At 49.3% G+C, this 18,844-nt stretch overlaps 1 protein-coding gene across 1 annotated transcript in view; it reads left to right on the top strand.

The window, feature by feature from the left end:
- Nucleotides 1-18,844, top strand: part of Ankh (ANKH inorganic pyrophosphate transport regulator) — a 133,404-nt gene that overhangs the window by 91,924 nt on the left and 22,636 nt on the right. Inside the window, exons 4-8 of the mRNA XM_075975818.1 lie at nt 2,604-2,687; nt 10,013-10,183; nt 11,948-12,082; nt 14,360-14,452; nt 18,517-18,612. Of these exons, the coding sequence (XP_075831933.1) occupies nt 2,604-2,687; nt 10,013-10,183; nt 11,948-12,082; nt 14,360-14,452; nt 18,517-18,612 (579 nt within the window). The remainder of the gene's footprint in view (nt 1-2,603; nt 2,688-10,012; nt 10,184-11,947; nt 12,083-14,359; nt 14,453-18,516; nt 18,613-18,844) is intronic.

The following is an 18,844-nucleotide window of genomic DNA, read 5'->3' as shown; positions in this document are numbered from 1 at the left end:
TGCAGACCTGCGGGTTTCACAACTTTGCTTCTCCTGAACATTCTGGTGAGCTGTCATCACTTAGTTACCAGGCTTACGACACAAAGAAAGAGCTGTCATGAATCCTATGTCAATGGTCGTGAAGACAAGGCTTTGTTCTTTTCTCTTAGCGATAGCTATAAAGAGACAATACAAAATTAATATTTAATACCTAGCAATAAATTCTTCCATTGGCTCCTCTGTAAATTACCATCAGTGGGAAAATTGGGTCGCCTGTGACCACCTGCGCCTGAATTTTCCTCTTATGACTTTGGCCAGCTGTGCTGCCTCTGTTAGCTGATGCAGGTGAACCCAAGGATAGTTCACAGGGGCCATGCAGTCCCCATACCCACACTTTTACACCAGGAACCCGGTGCATGTAGATGGCTTCATCAGAGATCAGAAACAAGTCTTGATGCTGAAAGAGTTAAGATTGAACTGGATAGACTGAACCTATGATGTCACTCTGTCCACCCGGTGAACTGGAAGTGGGGATCTAAACAGAGAGCTGTAATTATACAGTGAATTCTGGGAACTCATGACTTTTCATAGAAGGGAGTCACAGACTCTTAGATGCTCTGCCTTCTGTCCCTGCCAGCTGTTTTCGCCACAGCACCATTTTTAAAGCTCAGTACAGGTTGAGTTTCCCTCATCCCAAATCCCAGATGCTGACTTCTCAAAACCTAAAGCTTGCTGAGTGTCGCCACATGTGGGAAGCCGTACATTCATGTGTGAGACTCTAATTCACGTCCCACATGTGGGAAGCCGTACATTCATGTGTGAGACTCTAGTTCACGTCCCACATGTGGGAAGCCGTACATTCATGTGTGAGACTCTAGTTCACGTCCCACATGTGGGAAGCCGTACATTCATGTGTGAGACTCTAGTTCACGTCCCACATGTGGGAAGCCGTACATTCATGTGTGAGACTCTAGTTCACGTCCCACATGCGGGAAGCCGTACATTCATGTGTGAGACTCTAGTTCACGTGCGAAAGTCTCTTAAATGCTGTATAAATTTACGGTCAGACTCTTTGTATAAGAAATACAAATTTTGTGTTTAGATCTTGGTCTCAACTCCTGGTTATCTGTCTGTCTGTCTCTATCTATATCTATTTGTCTATGTATATGTATACACACACACACACACACGAAACAAAGTCTGGAAGAATTTAAAATCTGTAACAACTCTAGTCCCAAGTAATTTGGAGAGTCAACAACACAATATTGGAGTATCTGTCTTGATGAGTTTCTCCTTCATGTTTTACTCATAAATTCTTCTGAAGGCCCCAGTAGAACAATGAGACACTGCTGTCAAAAGCAATCATCTCAGCTCTGCACAAATCTGCACACGTGGGCATGCACACGTACATACCTGTAGCACCATCATTACAGTTTGGTTGGGGAGATAATTGTTAGAGGTCAAGAAGTTCCCCCGCCCCCCATGGCATTAAGACAACAAGCCCACCTACTAGGTGCTATTCACAACACAAATGTTCTCTACTTGTCTTTTAGACATTTGACACCTTGGGACTCCAGAGCCGGGGAAGGAAGTAGATGAAGCCACTGTGTTCCAAATTCTTGTCCCAGACCCATTGCATTCAGCTCAGACTCCAAGTCATTTCTCTCTGTTCTAGTTCGCTCTCTATTGCTGGGATTAAGGCCATGGCCGGAAGCTGGGGGAGGAAAGGGTTTGTTTCCTCTGACAACTGCCAGTTGCAGTTCGCTGCTGAGGAAGCCAAGGCAGGAACCAAGCAAGCAGAGACCACGCAGGAACACTGCTTACTGCACCACTTCCTAAGGCTTTCTCAGCCTGCTTTCTTGTACAGCCTAGGCCTACTGGCCAAGGAGTGGCTCTGTCCATAGTGGGCTGAGCCTTTCCATTATCAACTCTCAATCAAAAAACTCCCCCCAGACTTGACCTGCATTCCATTCTGTTAGAGGCATTTTCACAGTTGAGGTCTCCTCTTCTGTGGTGACCCTAGCTTGTGTCAAGCTGACAAAAATCTAACCAATACAGTCTGTTGGTCCAAATTGGCTGTTAAGGTAAGATGTGAAGTTCTTACCCAGATCCTGCTGTGAACATCCATCTCCACACCTGCTACCCACTGACCTCAGGCTTGCTAGCTCCTGTTTTATGACTTCCTTCAGCCTCCCTCAAACACACGAAGCCAAGTTCAGATCCTGTAGTCAGTATCACCACATAGTTGATGTCAGTTTCTCAGAACCACCTTAGAACCCTTGCTCTAATGTACTTTCTGGAAGGACAGGCCATTTGGGGATCACGACTCCGGGAGATCTTGTGTCTCCACTCTTGGCGGTTTCTCCGCTCCCAGCAGTGGTGACCAACCCATCCGTTCTGCATACCTCCTGGTTAGTGCTACTGAATAAATGTGCACAGTGACCACTCAGAACCCAGCGTGGAGCTAGCCAGCCGCTGGATGAAGTTATTTTACCAGTGAAAGGCTAATCAAACCGCTGCTATGATTTTTGGAGTGTATTTCAGGACTACCTACTAAGCCATAAGGTAAGACACACCATAATTCCAGCTGTGCCTCTCACTGAAAATTCTGTTCTTTCTGGCAGGCCTGGACCCACGCTGGCATACTCCTAAAACACAAATACAGTTTCCTGGTGGGATGTGCCTCCATCTCAGATGTCATAGCTCAGGTAACAGTGGTCCCTGTGCCTGTCACAGCTCCTGGGAGTGGCCGTCTGGCGAATGACTGGACCTGAGATGTCGAAACCATATTTACAGTGTGTGGGGGTGGTGCCTCCCAGTGTGCAGCTTCCATCAGATATGGCTTCTGATAGTGGTTGGATGAGTGAGGAAACGTAGCATCCTGTAATCAAAGTCCAATCTCGTACGGTCTCGCTGGGATGAGGGTGGTACAGCTTTAAAGGAAGTGCCTAGGAGTTGAACCATTGTCTCTAAAGTGTGTGAGTGGGAAGTGATTAGTAAGGGCGCTGGCGAGGTGGTGCAGTCGATGAAGGGCCAGCTATGCAAACATGAGGACCAGAGGGCAGTGCCCAGCACTGGGTGTTTGTCTGTATCCCCGGCCCTGCGGAGGGGAGACAGCAGGATCCGGGGGCTTGCTGGCCAGCCAGTCTGTGAAGCAGCGAGCTCCAGGTTCAGTCCAGGTTCTCTGGCTTCCACATGTGCACGCATGTGTAACTCACACACACACAACGATAACAGAGTAACACCGGGTATGTTTACGGCCAGTCATATATGGTCCCTTGCCTGCATGCTCTTTATGGGATATAATGCAATCTCTCACTGGGTTCCTGAATCAGCACTTGGCACTCACGGAATTATTCTTTTTTTCCTTCTTCTTTATAACTTTATTTCTTTTTTTAAATTTTTTATTTAAAAGGTTTTTCATTTTGCATATCAACCACAGTTTTCCCTCCCTCCTATCCTCCCCCCACACCTTCCCGCCACCAAAAAAACTTTCTTTCTTTCTTTCTTTCTTTTTTTTTTTTTTTTTTTTTTTTGGTTTTTCGAGACAGGGTTTTTCTGTGGTTTTGGAGCCTGTCCTGGAACTAGCTCTTGTAGACCAGGCTGGTCTCGCACTCACAGAGATTCGCCTGCCTCTGCCTCCCGAGTGCTGGGATTAAAGGTGTGCGCCACCACTGCCCGGCGAAACTTTATTTCTTATTATTAGTGAGGCACAAGTAGTAGGCACACGTGTGGGGGATCATAGGACAGCATTGTTCAGTCATTTCTCCTCCTTCTGCCTGTGCCTACTTCCGGGAATTGAACTTAGGTCGCCAGACTTGAGCAGCACGCACTTTATCTGCTGAGCCATCTTATTAACCGGGGTTTTCTGTTCTTGTTGCTTCTGTTTATTTATTTCTTATGAGATCTCTCTCTCTCTCTCTCTCTCTCTCTCTCTCTCTCTCTCTCTCTCTCTCTCTTCTAGGCTGACTTTGAACACTCTGATCCTCCAACTCCAAAGCCCTGGGATTATTTTTAAGCATGGTTTCTTGTGTGGGTACCATGTTCTGTCCCCCACACACCATCCCCACTGTCTTACTTGGGGTTACCATTGCTGTGGTTAAGCACCACAACCAAAGCAAATTGGGGAAGAAAGGACTTTCTTGGCTTACACTTCTACATCTTAGTCCTTCATTAAAGGAAGTCAGGACAGGAACTCAAAGAGGGCAGGAATCTGGAGGCAGGAAGTGATGCAGAGGCCATGGCAGGGTGTGCTTACTGACTTGCTCAGCCTGCTTTCTTATAGAACCCAGAACCACCAGCCCAGGGAGGTACCACTCACAACGGGCTGTGCCTTCACCCGTCAACCACTAATTAAGAAAACGTCTTATAGGCTTGAATATAGCCTGATCTTATGGAGGCATTTTCTTAATTGAGGTTCCCTCCTCTCGGTTGAGTTTAGCGTGTGTCAAGTTGCCATAAAACTAGCCAGCACACCTACATTTTAAAATGAAAGAGGAAGTTGGTTCCTCTTTCTGACCACAGTGTCTGAGAGGAAGGCTTTGGCTTCCCTTCGTTCTCAGGCACGAGCCCTGGCACGCCTTGCCTCTTTTTTTCTTCCCTTCAAGGATAGGACAGGGAAGATTTCTGGGGAAGAATATGTAGTCCCTACAGTGTGTCAGTCTGAGCAGGACTCAGTCATGCCGGTGGGGTGGGGTTTGAGAAGAGTGGTTTTTCAGTCCCACCTCCAGTCGGCGCCTCCGTTTTTCTTAATTGTGCACCCTCATCTATAAACCATGGTTTGGAAATAATCTACAGTTAAACTGTTAGGTTTACCTCCCTGAAGACCGAGAATTAAATTTCCAAATTAATTGCATTTATTCCATGGGAAAGTAATTGAAAATAACTCTTGCTAACATGTATGTGTGGGCCCGAGTGCCAGCTAGCATCATCCTTTGATCTAGCTTGTTAATTTTCCTGTACAGCTATTAGAGCTCTGTCCCAGCGTTACCTTCAGTATCCTCCGAGAGCTGGATTAAGCTGCCTGGTTCATTCGCTGTTTAATTTGAAGTGAAAAGAAACATCTCGCCTTTCAAACAGCAGCAGCAGCAGCTCAGGGGGAGTTTGCAGATGTGTGCCATTACAAAGGCAAAAGACAAAAGCGAGCTGAGAGGGAGAAGGAGGCATTTAGCTCTGCCCAGGATAGACGTAGTCTACATCTAGGGACAGAAAGGAAAAAAACAAAACAAACCACGCTTATGGAAAATACTTTGCCATACGCCCACGGCCATTTTCCTCCTTCATTTTCAACCCGATCCTGGTCCCTGCTTAGTGGAATAAATAGATCTGGTTGGGAGAAGCAAGGGAAGCTGAGTTCAGGTGCCTTCTGCCCCCGGGCTGTTCCCGGTCTAGAAGTTATTTTAGACCTTGTTGTTTGAGTTCCTGACACAGTTTGGTTGGGGTGATAAATACCATTTTCATCTGTAACTCTTCTGTCCTAGCCCCCCCACTTCCCTAACCACCACTCCCCCAACACCCTCCCACCCCTCTTCATTCTCATTGCCTGAAAGCACCCAGGATGCCTAATCTGATCATTTGTCGCTAGGTGCAGTGCAGAGCACTTGGAACTATCTCCCTTGCCATTTGTCAGTGCAGAAACATAACTATCAGCTCCAAAGGGAGAAGAGATGAAGCTGAACATGGGCACCCAGGCCCCAGGAATACAGATTTAGGTTACCTCAGATTCCAATGCTGGTGTGGTAATAGTTTGAAGAAATTTTTATACTAACAGAACAAAGAAAATCATCGATCAAGACACTTCTAAAAGTGCATTGGTAGAAACGGTATATAGGCCGGTTACAGCAAGGCAAAGCGGAGATCTGCAGCTCCAAACTGCAGAGCCCACAGACTGGTGGGAACTGGGGCTTTTGTTTATACAGTCTGAAAGGCTCACCTGCTAGTCTAAGGATGTCGGTTCAGACAGTGGTGGACAAGGAATGGCTGTTTGCAAGGCTAGAGGGAGCCCGGGATAAATTTTAACGAGGCCATGGAACTGCAACATTCCAGCGTCTCCAGGGCCACCGCAGTTCGAATCTCCCAATCAGCCTTGCCGCAGTTCAATGGACGGTGCAGTTCTTTCCAGGAGCTTTCACGGCCTGAATGAATGAGTGAGAAAACATCAGTGACAGTGGCTAGTTATGCTCAGAGTTCTAGCAGCAGCTCCACTTACAAACATCGCCCAGAGTTTCTCGGTTTCATACATCAGCACAAGCTGAGGCATGTGACCTGTTCTCCTCCATATTGAACTGTACTTTCAATTGTCCCAGTCAGTGACACCACCATGCACTTTCTGAAATGGTATTGGTTTGATTTATTCCACAATCATCTAGACTTTCTTTGCTTGTTCAGCATCAAACTGAGAATTCCCCTGATGCAGCTTGTCCTGGCCCCTCCCAGACCCTGCCGTCTGCTGAAACCTACCCATCCTTGACTTCAGAGGTCAGCTGGGAACCCTCTCTGCATTATGGCTTTTTCACCTCAGCCTTTGGCAAGACCCTAGCCTTAACTGACCCTTGTTGCGGCTGCCTCACCTGCCCCCAGCAGCAAATGCTTCTGCAGAAACTGCAAGTCACCTCAGCTGCTGCAGAAGGTCACTGTCCCGTCACACTTCCAGGAGATGACCTCGGTTCCCACTTCACAGAGAAAAGTGAAGCAACCACATTCTTGTCCCGTGGCCACCATCCTGTGAGCTGAGCTTGCAGCCTTCACATTCCCTCACTTGGAGAGGTGATATCTCTCTTTCAGGGCCGCCTCCTCTACCTGTTCCTCGGGTCCCGATCTGGCCTGCTTTCTTGGGAACCTTATTAATTAGTTTTTAGTGACCCTTCGGTCTCCATGGATGAGTGTCTGGGCATGCACACGTCCTCACATAGAAAACACTGGGGCCGCAGGCAGCCGCCTTTGAATCCTTATATATCTTGTCAGCTACTGCTCTGTGTTTCTCTGTATTACTTCTCGGTCACACTTCTCAGAAGGACAGTTGCCACTCGCTGCCGCCTCTTTTCCTACTTCCTTTTCAGTGTGTTCCCTGCATCGATCTGGTTTCCCCTCTGTCAGTTCTTCTTGCTGCTTCTTACTAAGAACCCTGTGCCCTTATACCCAGGAGGCAGTTCCCATTGGCTCGTAAGCCGCTCAGCGGCTCTTACTATAGACTCCTCTTTCTCTAGGAAACACTCCTCCTACTGGCCTCTGTCCACGAGGACTCCAATTCATGCCTGTGATGGTTTGGGATGTGGTTTGCTCGCCCTTCCATGATGGTTTGAATGTGGTTTGCCCGCCCTCCCATGTCCTGATTTCATGCCTAGGAGGTGTGGGCATGACATCATTAAGGGCTGTCCCTGGAAGGGTGGTGGGATTCCATTTTCTCTGGAATCCTTTCCTTTCACACGCACTCCCACCGTGGCCATCAGCCATGAAGCTACACAGCCAAGGTTGGTGGAGGGGTCCCACCAAGGCCTGCACCATGCTAGCCAGGATGCCTAGCCTCTAAGTCTGCATTAAATAGGCCCTCTTATAATAACAAGAAGACAGAATCATATTGTCTCCTGGGGGTATAGCATCTATAACACGGCTGTGATTCCCCCATTAAATATCCGTAGCTGCCCCTTCTTAGAGATCCAGGAAGAGCTACTAACGGGCCCCTGTGACTCCCACTCAGGTCTTTGAGAGATACTCAGAACCTGAACTGAAGATCTTCTGCGGCGAGCTCTTTGCTGAGTAAATTGGAAAGTGCGATCATCTGGTTAGAAACTTAGCAGCCACCTGGGAGCATGTCCCTTTGTCATGAAGGGTTATTCTCAGATCCTAGCATTGCTTCCCCTTGCTGTGCTCCTCTCTGCTGCTGTCACTCGTTCTGATCGAACCACCCCTTCCTACCCACAGTGCTGAGCAGCCTCCTAACCCACCCCCACCCAGCTGCCCTGACTCTCCTGTTCCTATTGCTGCCACGGTTGGTTATCCTATCCATTGAACTCCTGACCACCTCAGCCTCCGATTAAAGGCATGCCTGAAACTCTCATTCCTAATGCTGGCCAAGGAGGGACTGTAGGCCACAAACCCTACTGCCTGTGGGGCCCCAGCATGGCTCTCTTCCCGCCTTGCTCTCTGGTCCACAGTCCACCTACCACAGATCCAACTTGGAAGAATACCCTACCTCAGTTTCCCTCCTCCTTTCTGCTCCTCCCACCTCTGTTCAGTCTCAGCTCAGGCAGAGCCCAGCAGAGCTGCCTCCCTGCCTCCCCTGGCGGCTCTGCATGACAGACAGTGGGGGCTCACTGGCCCATTGTTTGATTAGTGTATCTGTCCCCTCCGCTAGAATGTCAGCCCCGAGGGTCAGTCTGGGACTGATTCTATCCCTGAGTACCAGGGAACATCCTTTCTCTGGGGAAACCCTCGTCACTGACACAGCAGGCTCCTTTCTCATATAGTCTGACATGCTTTCGGTGGCCATGACAGACTCAGAATTGTGATTCTGGACTGGAAGGCAAAGTGCACAAGTATTGCTTTGAGTTGGTAAGTGATGTCTGCTGTGAAGATGGAAGGCCGGTGGCGAGTGCTGGACCGCACGCATCAGTCGGGTAGAATTTGAGGGGGAGACTGACAGCATCTCCACCTTGGCCTTGGGGTCTCCCCTACCAAGCCCACACACCGGTCACCCTTCCGTTGTGTGGGTGCTATCTTGTCCCTACTCTTTGGTCTATGTCTTTCCTCTCCTCGTTCAGGTCCTCTCCACAGTCCTGCTCCTCAGGCTTCCGTCTTGCAGAACTGTCTTGACAGCTTAGGAATTACAGGACACCCTGATCCTCCCGTTCTCACTTTTTATGCATCCAGGTTTTAGACTCTACATACCAGCACTCTGGTTTACAGTGAAGATGGCAAAAATGGGTAGCTTGCCATGGCTGTGCTGCTCCACGCCTGCATAAAAGGGTATCCTAGAAGCTCTGACTCGTTAGCTGAGTATGGGCATCGTGTCCACAGCCTCAAAGGCCCAAGCTTCTAGCCCGTTCAGTGTGTTCTAGCATGGCTTCTTCCTGCCGGCCTTCATGTCTTTCCGTTCACTGCCTTTGGTCCAGGCAGAAGGCACATGGGAACAGATGTGGGCATCCGTACTTCTGTCGCTGCCCAGTGTGTCCTCCTGGCCTGAGAAATATGTGTGAGACCGAGTGAATGAGATAGCGAGAGTGAGCATGTCCCCAGCTCATGTCTGCTCGAGTCGCCTGTGTTCTCCGCTGCCTGCTCATAGCCACACATCCGTGTAGCGCCTCTGTCCCCTGTGCCCTGAGGACCCAATGGTGAGGTTGGCCACGTTCCCGGCAGCTGCAGGATGAGGAGGTTAATACATCATAAACGCTGCTTTCGAGACTGAGCCATCCGAGAGGGATTAGCACTTCATCATGGCTTCAGTCTCTCCTGACTATGGTCACTTCTACCAACCACACAGCCCATATCCAGCCTCTAAATACACCACTGTGGTTTGGAGCGTCAGTTTCGCAGATGGTAAACATGAAGCCTGCTACTTCCACGTATAAGACATCCGGGTCTCTAACTTCAGTAAACAAATGGGCACTGCAGTCACATTGTAGTTAATATTTGAATACATTTCCAAGCTTATAATTCCATCATCATTTCTAGTGGTGTTTGGAGCAGCATTTTCAGTGAATTTTAGCCTGTCACTGTTCCTGCCCTGTACATCACTGCTGTCACAGCCTTTTCCTCTGGTATGGAATAAGCCTCCAGTAGCCACGAGTGAGGCAGCTAAGAGGCCAAAGTTTCTAGGTATTTCTAGTTGGTCATTTTAACCAGAAGTACAATTGCCTTAAAAGACGCTCAGTGGTGGAGCTAGCAAAATCATGGCTGTGATCCTCCAGTGAACCCCAGGCATCTGCATCTGGGTCCCAGGAGGTCAGACTAGAGTCTACTGAGCTCAGGAGGGCAGCCCGGCCTCTTGGACCAGCTCCCCTCATTCGGCTGACCTGGCCTGTTTTCCCTTCCGCAGGTTGTTTTCGTAGCCATTTTGCTTCACAGTCACCTGGAATGCCGGGAGCCACTGCTCATCCCCATCCTGTCTCTGTACATGGGTGCGCTGGTGCGCTGTACCACACTGTGCCTGGGCTACTACCGGAACATCCATGACATCATCCCCGACAGGAGCGGCCCAGAGCTGGGGGTGCGTGCACCGATTGACTTTTTCAGATATTAACACACACTAGTTGTACAAACTAACAGGACTTACTGTCTGGTTTCCACACGTGTGTCATATGTTGGTCATCCTTGTCCATCTTGAGTCTTTTCCCTCCCCACTCCCCTCTCCCTTTATCCCTAACCCCCAGGGCAGTCTTTACCTGCTCAACCACAGTCTGCCCAAGATGCAGAGACTGTGAAATGAGAACTCAGTGTGCTAAGCCCAGAGGCCAAGTGTTAGGGCTTTTCTGAGGGTAGGCCATCAGAGAATCATGAACTCTAAAGCTGAAAATGATCTTCGTAGAAGTGACACCAATTGAGGAGACCGTGTGTCGTGTCAAGTCATGGGTGACACAGCCCATGCATGACCTCCTGTACTCATGTACCACAGCAACCTCTTTCATGGTCCAGAAAGTTTTAGGATCTATGGAACCTTCGTGTTCATGTTTTTAACATTATAGCCCAGCCCCAGGCACTGTTGATATTCTGCACTGGCTAGTCCCAATATCTTAATCTGGTTCCTCCTAGGGACTCAGCAAAGCTTTAGGTACGTACCATAGCGTGATACGGAAGACCAACATAGAAGCAACATAGAAAACAAAACAAAACACTAGATGAGTCCAAAACAGCATCTCTACTGCAAGGAATCCAGAGGCCTCCAGTTTTAGTCACGTGGTGTAGGATGTCTCTGAGGAGAACATTGCGTTTGTCCTGGGCTTTAGACGTCAAGTGAGAATCCAGTTAAGAGTAGTATAGCCAACTGTCACAGGAGGCCAAGGTATTCTGTTCAAGGTAAACAGGATTGGGTTTGTGTGCATGCTTGCTTCTCTTCATGTGCAGTAGGCATCATTTCTCTTGCTACAAGGCAGATAGAAGTGATCGTGTCTAACCCTAACCACCCCCCCCCCCCGCCCCAGTCCCCAGCTTAACCACACAATGCTTTCATCATGTCATGACAGTAATTGTGTGGATCACGAACCTCATCCCAGGTCAAGCTACCATTGACTCCCTACCTGGTTATTTCCACTTGGTCACCACAATTATCTTGATACAACCAACCTCTCTCTCAATGCTCAGCCTCCAGCAGAGAGAAAGAAATCAAAATGCCTGAGATGGTCCCATGATGTAACACTTACCCTCTTAAGAAACGAAACCAAAATTGTGTAACAGGAGCCACGCTTGGAAGATAGCACAAAGATAGCACACACCTTGGCCGTAGATGTCTTAAGACACGGCTAGCCCCTTACTGAGCTTCACCTACGGCTCTGCTCAGTGTGTGTGACTCCTGTGAAGGCCTTGACGGTGGGAGTCTCTGCAGCTGGGCTAAATAGTCCTGCAGCAATTAGACACACTTATATATATTGACTGATTCCAAAGTAGATTATAATAGCGTTCTGTTGCTCAGAGTTAACTCCTACTGACATGGCTTGTCGCCAGTCACTGTGATGACATAAACAGAGACTCATTTGAAACCTGCCTCTCGGGTCCTGGGAGGACCTCGTGTGGAGGCTGGTTCCGCATATAGGAAACAGTAGTTGGAATCCATCGAGCTCCAGTATGTACTTTGATTTCTCAGTAGCTTGCCAGCTGTCTGAATTAATTTCTAATACGACTGTACACTTAATTTTAATTAAGCTTGGCCTGTCTACGGAGGCTTTTCTATACATTGTTATTCAGTGTAATGAAGGGCTGTTGATTGGCATAAGAAGCCAAGCTTTGATTTTAGGCTGACCTCTGTTTCTCCACACAGGGCGATGCAACCATAAGGAAGATGCTGAGCTTCTGGTGGCCTCTGGCTCTGATCCTGGCCACACAGCGAATCAGTCGGCCCATTGTCAACCTTTTTGTGTCCCGGGACCTCGGCGGCAGCTCTGCCGCTACAGAGGTAGGACGCTTTGTGGGCATGCGGGCACACGCTGAGGGATGGAAATGATTCAGATTTATTTCCACATCACCTCCAGAGCCCGAGCGGTTCTAAAATGCTAAATTACACGAGACAGTGACAGAGGAAGCCATGGCTGGGTGACTTTTGAAATTTCACATTTCTGCAGCTATGGCAAACATCTGTGTCATCCTTCTTACCACACGAGGAACTGAGGCATAGGAGAGAAAGGCGCAGACAGACCCTGCTAGAAGCTGGGATAGTGAGAATCTTCTAGCTTTCTGACCTCCTTGCCAAGGTCCTCCATTTCTCTATAGTGTCGTTGTATAGCTTCTTCACTGTTGTTGCAAAGGATCATGGGGCATGCCTTGTAGGAGCTCCGGCATTGCCCAGAGCCTCTGGTGACCCCGCCTAGCCTCCCCTCCCCTGTGCCGGTGTCATTGATGCCATGCCTTCTATGGCCTTTTTGGCACTCATCCCCCCACACACACCATGAGGGTCTCCTGTGTGCTCTCTGAGAGCTCCAGAAATGGATGTGGAAACTGGTTGCCATGTCACAGAAAGGCTTGACTCATCTGTACCTTCTCTCGAGCTGAGGGTGAACAAACAGAGTGACTTCATCTGTTTCCTCCTCCATCACCTTCTGGAGAATTAATTCTGTTGCTGGCACCGCTGGTCCTTTAGGAAGGCTGGCGAGTTCTCGTAAAGGCCTCCTGTTTATACCTGGCCTTGCACGCGCTGTCAGCAGCTCCCCGGCCCAGAGCACCCTGCCAGTTTCCATGGCCTAGCAAGAGCTCCTGCTGGCCGGGGAAGACGCCTATAAATCAAAAGCAGAATGCTTTCTCTGGCTCCCGAGTGTCCCTGGATTTTGGTATTCGAGTCACAGACGTCATCCGGGGTGGCTGTTGTAGGACAGCAGCTTTGTCAGTCAAATACTGATTTTCCAGGTACGGAGTCCCCGTCGCTTATGTGCTAGAATTCCACCTCCCCATAATCAAAACAAAAGACGGCAGAGTTTGTATTAGGCATTTCCAAGTTGCCAGCCACGGCATAGAAGCTCCATACGTGGAAAGTAAAGCCAGTGGTATCTGGACGGTTGTGCTTATGTCTCAAGCATTTGTGTGCATTTGACTCGTTTTCCATCAGCCCTGTGTGATTAACATTACCAATGCATTTCTGTGGAGAAGTAGGGATGGGAGTCAACAGAGAGAGCGTTCCCATCTCACATGGGAAGAGGGGAGTTTGGCCAGGTCTGCCTCATCACGATGCTCTCTTGTGCCACGCCACGCCACACCACACCACACCACACCGCGTTATACCGAACCAAAGTTCCTTCACATAACTGTGGACGGCACCATTCCCTTGTGTGCTGCGCATAGTTGTTCTGTCTGTGGAAACAAATGAAGCCAGACTCCCTCTTTCACCAGTGGCTTAACGCACTAACTGCCAGAGTGTGGCCGTCGATGCCCAGGTTTCTTCTTTCTCCCTTTCATTCATGCAAGAAAAGAAAATGCTTTTCGTGGAAACCTGTCATGAGTCTTTCCTGTATGGGATATTATTTGATTTTGCTAAATTAAAATTTTGAGTTGGGGCCCCGGGGACCAAGTGGCCAGAAATGGGCTGAGTTGGAAAGACAAAGGGCTCCACCACTCTGAGGGACAGCAGGCAGGCAGAGAAGTGCAGCCGACCTGAGACTCCACTCCTAGGGTTGCTTTGGGACCCGTATTGGGCTTGAGGGACTAGCTCAGTGTGGACCAGAGTCCGGATGACCTGCATCCGCCTGTGACCCAGAGCACGGCAAGGTGAGATGCCGGGTGCTCTGAGAAGACTGGCTAGACTCACTGGATGAATGAGCTCTAGGTTCACGGGAGAGTCTCTTCCTCAGGATGTAAGGTAGGGAGAAGTTGAGGAAGATACACAGTGTCATACACACATGTCACACATATGTGTGGACACCCACATGCATATGATGCACACATGCAAAACACCACAGGAGATCGTGATTGACTCGGAAGCTTAGTTAGGCCCAATGGAAAGAGCCAAAATCCTGGAGCCTGAGGAAACTGGATTGAGATACTGGCATTTTAAGCAGGGGATCTTGCCTGATCCTCATCCGGTTCATGTGAACTACTTCCCTGGTATCACCTCTACTGTTTGAGACCATCTTGTGGCTAGTGACTACACGGACAAATGTGCCCCTAGTCTAACCACCTGGCCCAGCAGATCCCGGAGGGCTTCCTGCCGATGCTCACACTAACAGCGTCCACTCTTCTCTTGCAGGCAGTGGCAATTCTGACAGCTACCTACCCCGTGGGTCACATGCCATACGGCTGGTTGACAGAAATCCGGGCTGTCTATCCTGCTTTTGACAAGGTGAGACTTCTGTGGCGTGGTGTCAGAAACACACTTCATAGCATTGCCACTTGATGGACAGAGGTCTCCGTGGAGAAACCTTGGACCTTTTCCTCCGAGAATAGCAGAGGAAAGTGAAGTTTGCCTTAGTGCAGATTCTGTGATGCTTTTCCAAATTGCTACTCCTGGGGTCACATTGTTCCTCGTGCGTGAGTATTTTCAGTCAATAATCCCCATGCCAAGTTAGGTTGATGGGCTTTGTTCCTGTGATTATTGTTGTCTAGTCAATGCCGAGTCTTGTGGGTCCTGTAGCAGATGTCCAGGCTCTGGGGGTGTGAGACTGGGGCTTGAGCTCACAGGCTCGTGGCTGTTGTTCTGTGGCAGGTATCTGTGTGGCAAGATTCGTTTCCTGTCTGTTTAGGGGTTTTCTCTTAAGGTGTATGTATATATTTGTGTGTGTGTGTGTGTACCGTATGAGTTTATGTGCAGGAGATGCATGCAGGTATGCAGGTGACCTCAGAGGCCAGAGGACATCAGTTCCTCTGGAATTGGAATTATAGGTGATTGTGAGCCACCCAGTGAGGGTGCTGGGAGCCATCATTCCAGCTCTATACCTCACCTTTCTAATTCAGCAAAAAAACCCTCCTCAGTGGCCAGCCATTCTGCCCTCCCGCAACTGCTGGCCCCTGGAAAGGAGGCTTCCAACCCTGTTGACCTCATCTTTGGCTTGGTGGGAACTGTCCTGCCTGTCATTTAGTAAATGTCTATTTCACCACGCCTCTCTTGTTTAAACCTACAGCCCTTTTCTCGGAAGCAGATAGCTAGCAAGGCATACTATTCATGTATAGTGGCATGTCATGTTCTAAGAGAAAAATGGAAGAGGGACGAAGAGCCTGCCACTCGCTATGGGTTTTGCCTTCGTGTTCCTTAGCAGTGACTCAGGGCCCTTGCTGCCCCTATTTTCTGTTATCCAAGGGGAGCCCAGTGAGTTTGGGGAGAAACACCCAGGGCCAGGGTCTTCCACCCATCAAAGTGGTCAGCTGAGCTCTGGTTCTTAACTGTCTCTATACCGGCTCCCTCATCCCCCACCCCCAGCCCTCACTCTAGCTTCCTGTGGGCACAAAAGTCCCATGAAGTCCTGCAAACAAGGCCAGTCCAGAGGTTTGAAACTTTCCCATTTCAATCAGCATCCCAGCTCTGCAAGGTCTCCTTGGACTGTCGATTAGGAAGGCCAGACTAGTAGAATATAAGTTCCAGGAGAGGTAGGTACCCAACTCCTTCCGCCCCATGTCACTCCCTAAGCCCAGGGTATTCCCCAAGTCTAGACAAAGTCCACCCTCAGTCCACCACCCTACACGCACACACGCACACACGTACACACACACACACACGCGCGCACACACACATATACACACACACATATACACACACACGCACACACACATATACACACACATATACACACACGCACATACACACATATACACACACACACGCACACACACATATACACACACATATACACACACGCACATACACACATATACACACACACACGCACACACATACACACACACATACACACATATACACACACACACACGCACACACAAATATACACATGCACACGCACACACACACATACACACACACGCACACGCACACACAAATATACACACGCACACACACACGCACACACACACATATACACACACACGCACACACACGCACACACACACACACACACGCACACACACGCACACATGCACACACACAAATATACACACGCACACACATACGCACACACACATATACACACACATATACACGCGCGCGCGCACACACACACGTACACACACACACACACACGCACACACACACACATACACACACACACACACACACACACACGCACTGTTGTCACCTCCCATGACAGCAGCATTCTTCCATACTGCCCAGCCTCCTGCTGGTCTTCCATTTCCCTTCCCCTCCTTTTCTCTGGTACACACACTCATCATACAGTCTGCCTCTCCTCTCAACTGCAGGGATCCCTCCCCAGTACCCTGGCGTGCGATGGGCTAGTGACCATGCTGGTATGGCCCTCCCTTAGCAGTCCATTGACTCCCACCCATCACCAGTTACAGGCATTTGGATGCAGCACCAGCCTGAAGAGTTTCTCCTGGGTAGTACTTTTGGTTGATTCCTACAGACAGACCACTGAGACTGCACAAGTTCCGGGTCACTTTAAGAGAGAGGCCTTCTGTTTAGTGAGTTGATGCCAGCTATACATAGAATCACTGCTTTCATTTCAAGGAACACGTGTAGCCAGTCCTAGAAAACCAATACAGATGTCAGTCTTTGCTAATTTCAGTTTTCCCTTTGGTAAGTGAGATTATACAGTCTGAAGACAAAGGCGGTGCTGAAATGGGCGAGCTCTTGGCTGGACTGTCCCATCTGGAATTGGTTTTGGCTACCTTATAATAATAAAACTTAACAATCCCACGCTGTGTGTCTTCAGCAGAACCACCCAAGGGAAATATTGTTTTAAAACTCTTAATCACAGTTTAGAAGCTAAGAAAGTTTCCGTTTAATGAGCCTACCTCTGGCCAGAACCTGGAGTTGCTTGGGATCCTTTTCAAACCTCCCATTGTTTTCCCACATTCCACTGAGTAATCCCAAGCCATGTTTGGGAATGCCATCTGGCCACCAATATCTTAGACCCCTTGAATGGGCTTCTAGCATTCCCTGCCTTGACTGGGGGCGTCTTGGACGTCTTTGTGGGTTCTAGAAGAAGAGCATTAACATTGTAGCACTTCTGACTAAATATGAACCTCATGGGTAGATTTTTGTTTAGGTTGTTGCCTGTCAGAGAGCTCATCAGGCAAGGAAGATGGAACTGTTTCTCTAATGCTGGGGTGCCAGTTCATTTCAACCGCACCTGCAGAGGGGTGTATGCACGCGCGCGCATGCTTTCTTAAAGTGCCCTGCAGGAGTCCTCACAGTGGCCACCAGCATGGACTGAGCGTGTTTGGGTGCGGTTACCTGATTTTTACACTGCACCTCCTTCCCCCACCCCGTAAGCTACTGTGGTGTCAGGTATCCCACATAGTTTTGTTCCCCAACTCTGGAGCTAAGTTGATCTAGAACGAATAAGGGCTCTTCTCTGATTTCCTTGGAGTGAGGCCTGATCCTCATGTCTGCTAGGAGCGTGCTTGGTAGCGGGCTGTGGCAGCCTCAGCAGGCCTCCTCCGCACTCTTTGGTGCCCAGTGAGAGAATATGTAAACTACCTGCTTACAGGATTTGCTTACAGCTCCGTGTAGCCAGTGCTCTTTGAGAGCCTCGTCTGTTTAAGGAGGACGGTAAAGTGCTTCGAGGCCAGAGAGTGGGCAAGACAGGCAGTATTTAATCTTAGAGGTGTGTAGGGCACATTGTCCACCCAAACAGCTCCAGTATCCTCAGGAGTGAGGGCAAGAAACTGCAAGTCAACAGTTACAGAGAGGCTTTCCCCAGCAGATGGGCTGGCAATGGGTGGGTTTTTGGGAGAGGGGGTCTTTTGAAATCCAACAAAGGGAAGAAAGATAGATGCATGAATGTGGGAGAAGAGTGAGCCCTGTTTGGGATAGAGGGGAAGAAATAATTGTGGGATGATGTATCTGGGGCCCAAGGAGGGCCTTAACTGCTCAGGGGAAGCTTTAGTCCTTCGGCAGAGAGGAAAGGACCCCAGAGGTCAGTGAGCCATGGCATTTAAGGAGACACGGGTCCTGGTGGCCAGGCTCAGGGACTGCCGAAGCCAAAAGGGGACACATGAGTCAGAAAGCAGGCTTCAGAGCCAAGGCCCTTTGGGGTGAGCTGGCAGCCTGGTGCCAAGGGCAGAGGATTGCATGAGCCCAGAGTTCCTTCTGGTTAATGTTTCTGGGCAGGAACCTGACAGCTGTTTCAGAGACCCGATGTGACAGCCATCTTCCAAGCTGTCACTTGAAGTCCATACTTGAGGCACGTCAAATAAAACAAGGTGCTCTTTGTGACCCTGGGGCTCAGCCAAGGATAACCCAGCCTTGTCATCGCTACCATTCTGTCTTCCCAGAATAACCCCAGCAACAAGCTGGCGAACACGAGCAGCACGGTCACCTCAGCCCACATCAAAAAGTTCACCTTTGTCTGCATGGCTCTGTCGCTGACGGTAAGGAGAGAGGGGATATGGGGAGGGTGCACGCTCTCGCTTTCTCAGTGTGAGTGGGTGTACTCGCAAAGAGGGAGACTGCCATCTTAGAGGAAGGACTCTTGTATTCTGTGCTGTGGTACCTGGCTGTCTTAATTAACGACTGACTGTTGTTGAAGACCGTTGATTCTAGGAAGCAAAGTGTTTCCATTGCTTCTCAGGCCCACAGACATGACCAAGAAAGGCAGCTTTA

This window comes from Microtus pennsylvanicus, chromosome 6 (assembly GCF_037038515.1).
Source record: "Microtus pennsylvanicus isolate mMicPen1 chromosome 6, mMicPen1.hap1, whole genome shotgun sequence".
NCBI lineage: Eukaryota > Metazoa > Chordata > Mammalia > Rodentia > Cricetidae > Microtus > Microtus pennsylvanicus.
This window is presented reverse-complemented; position numbering and strand designations above follow the sequence as displayed.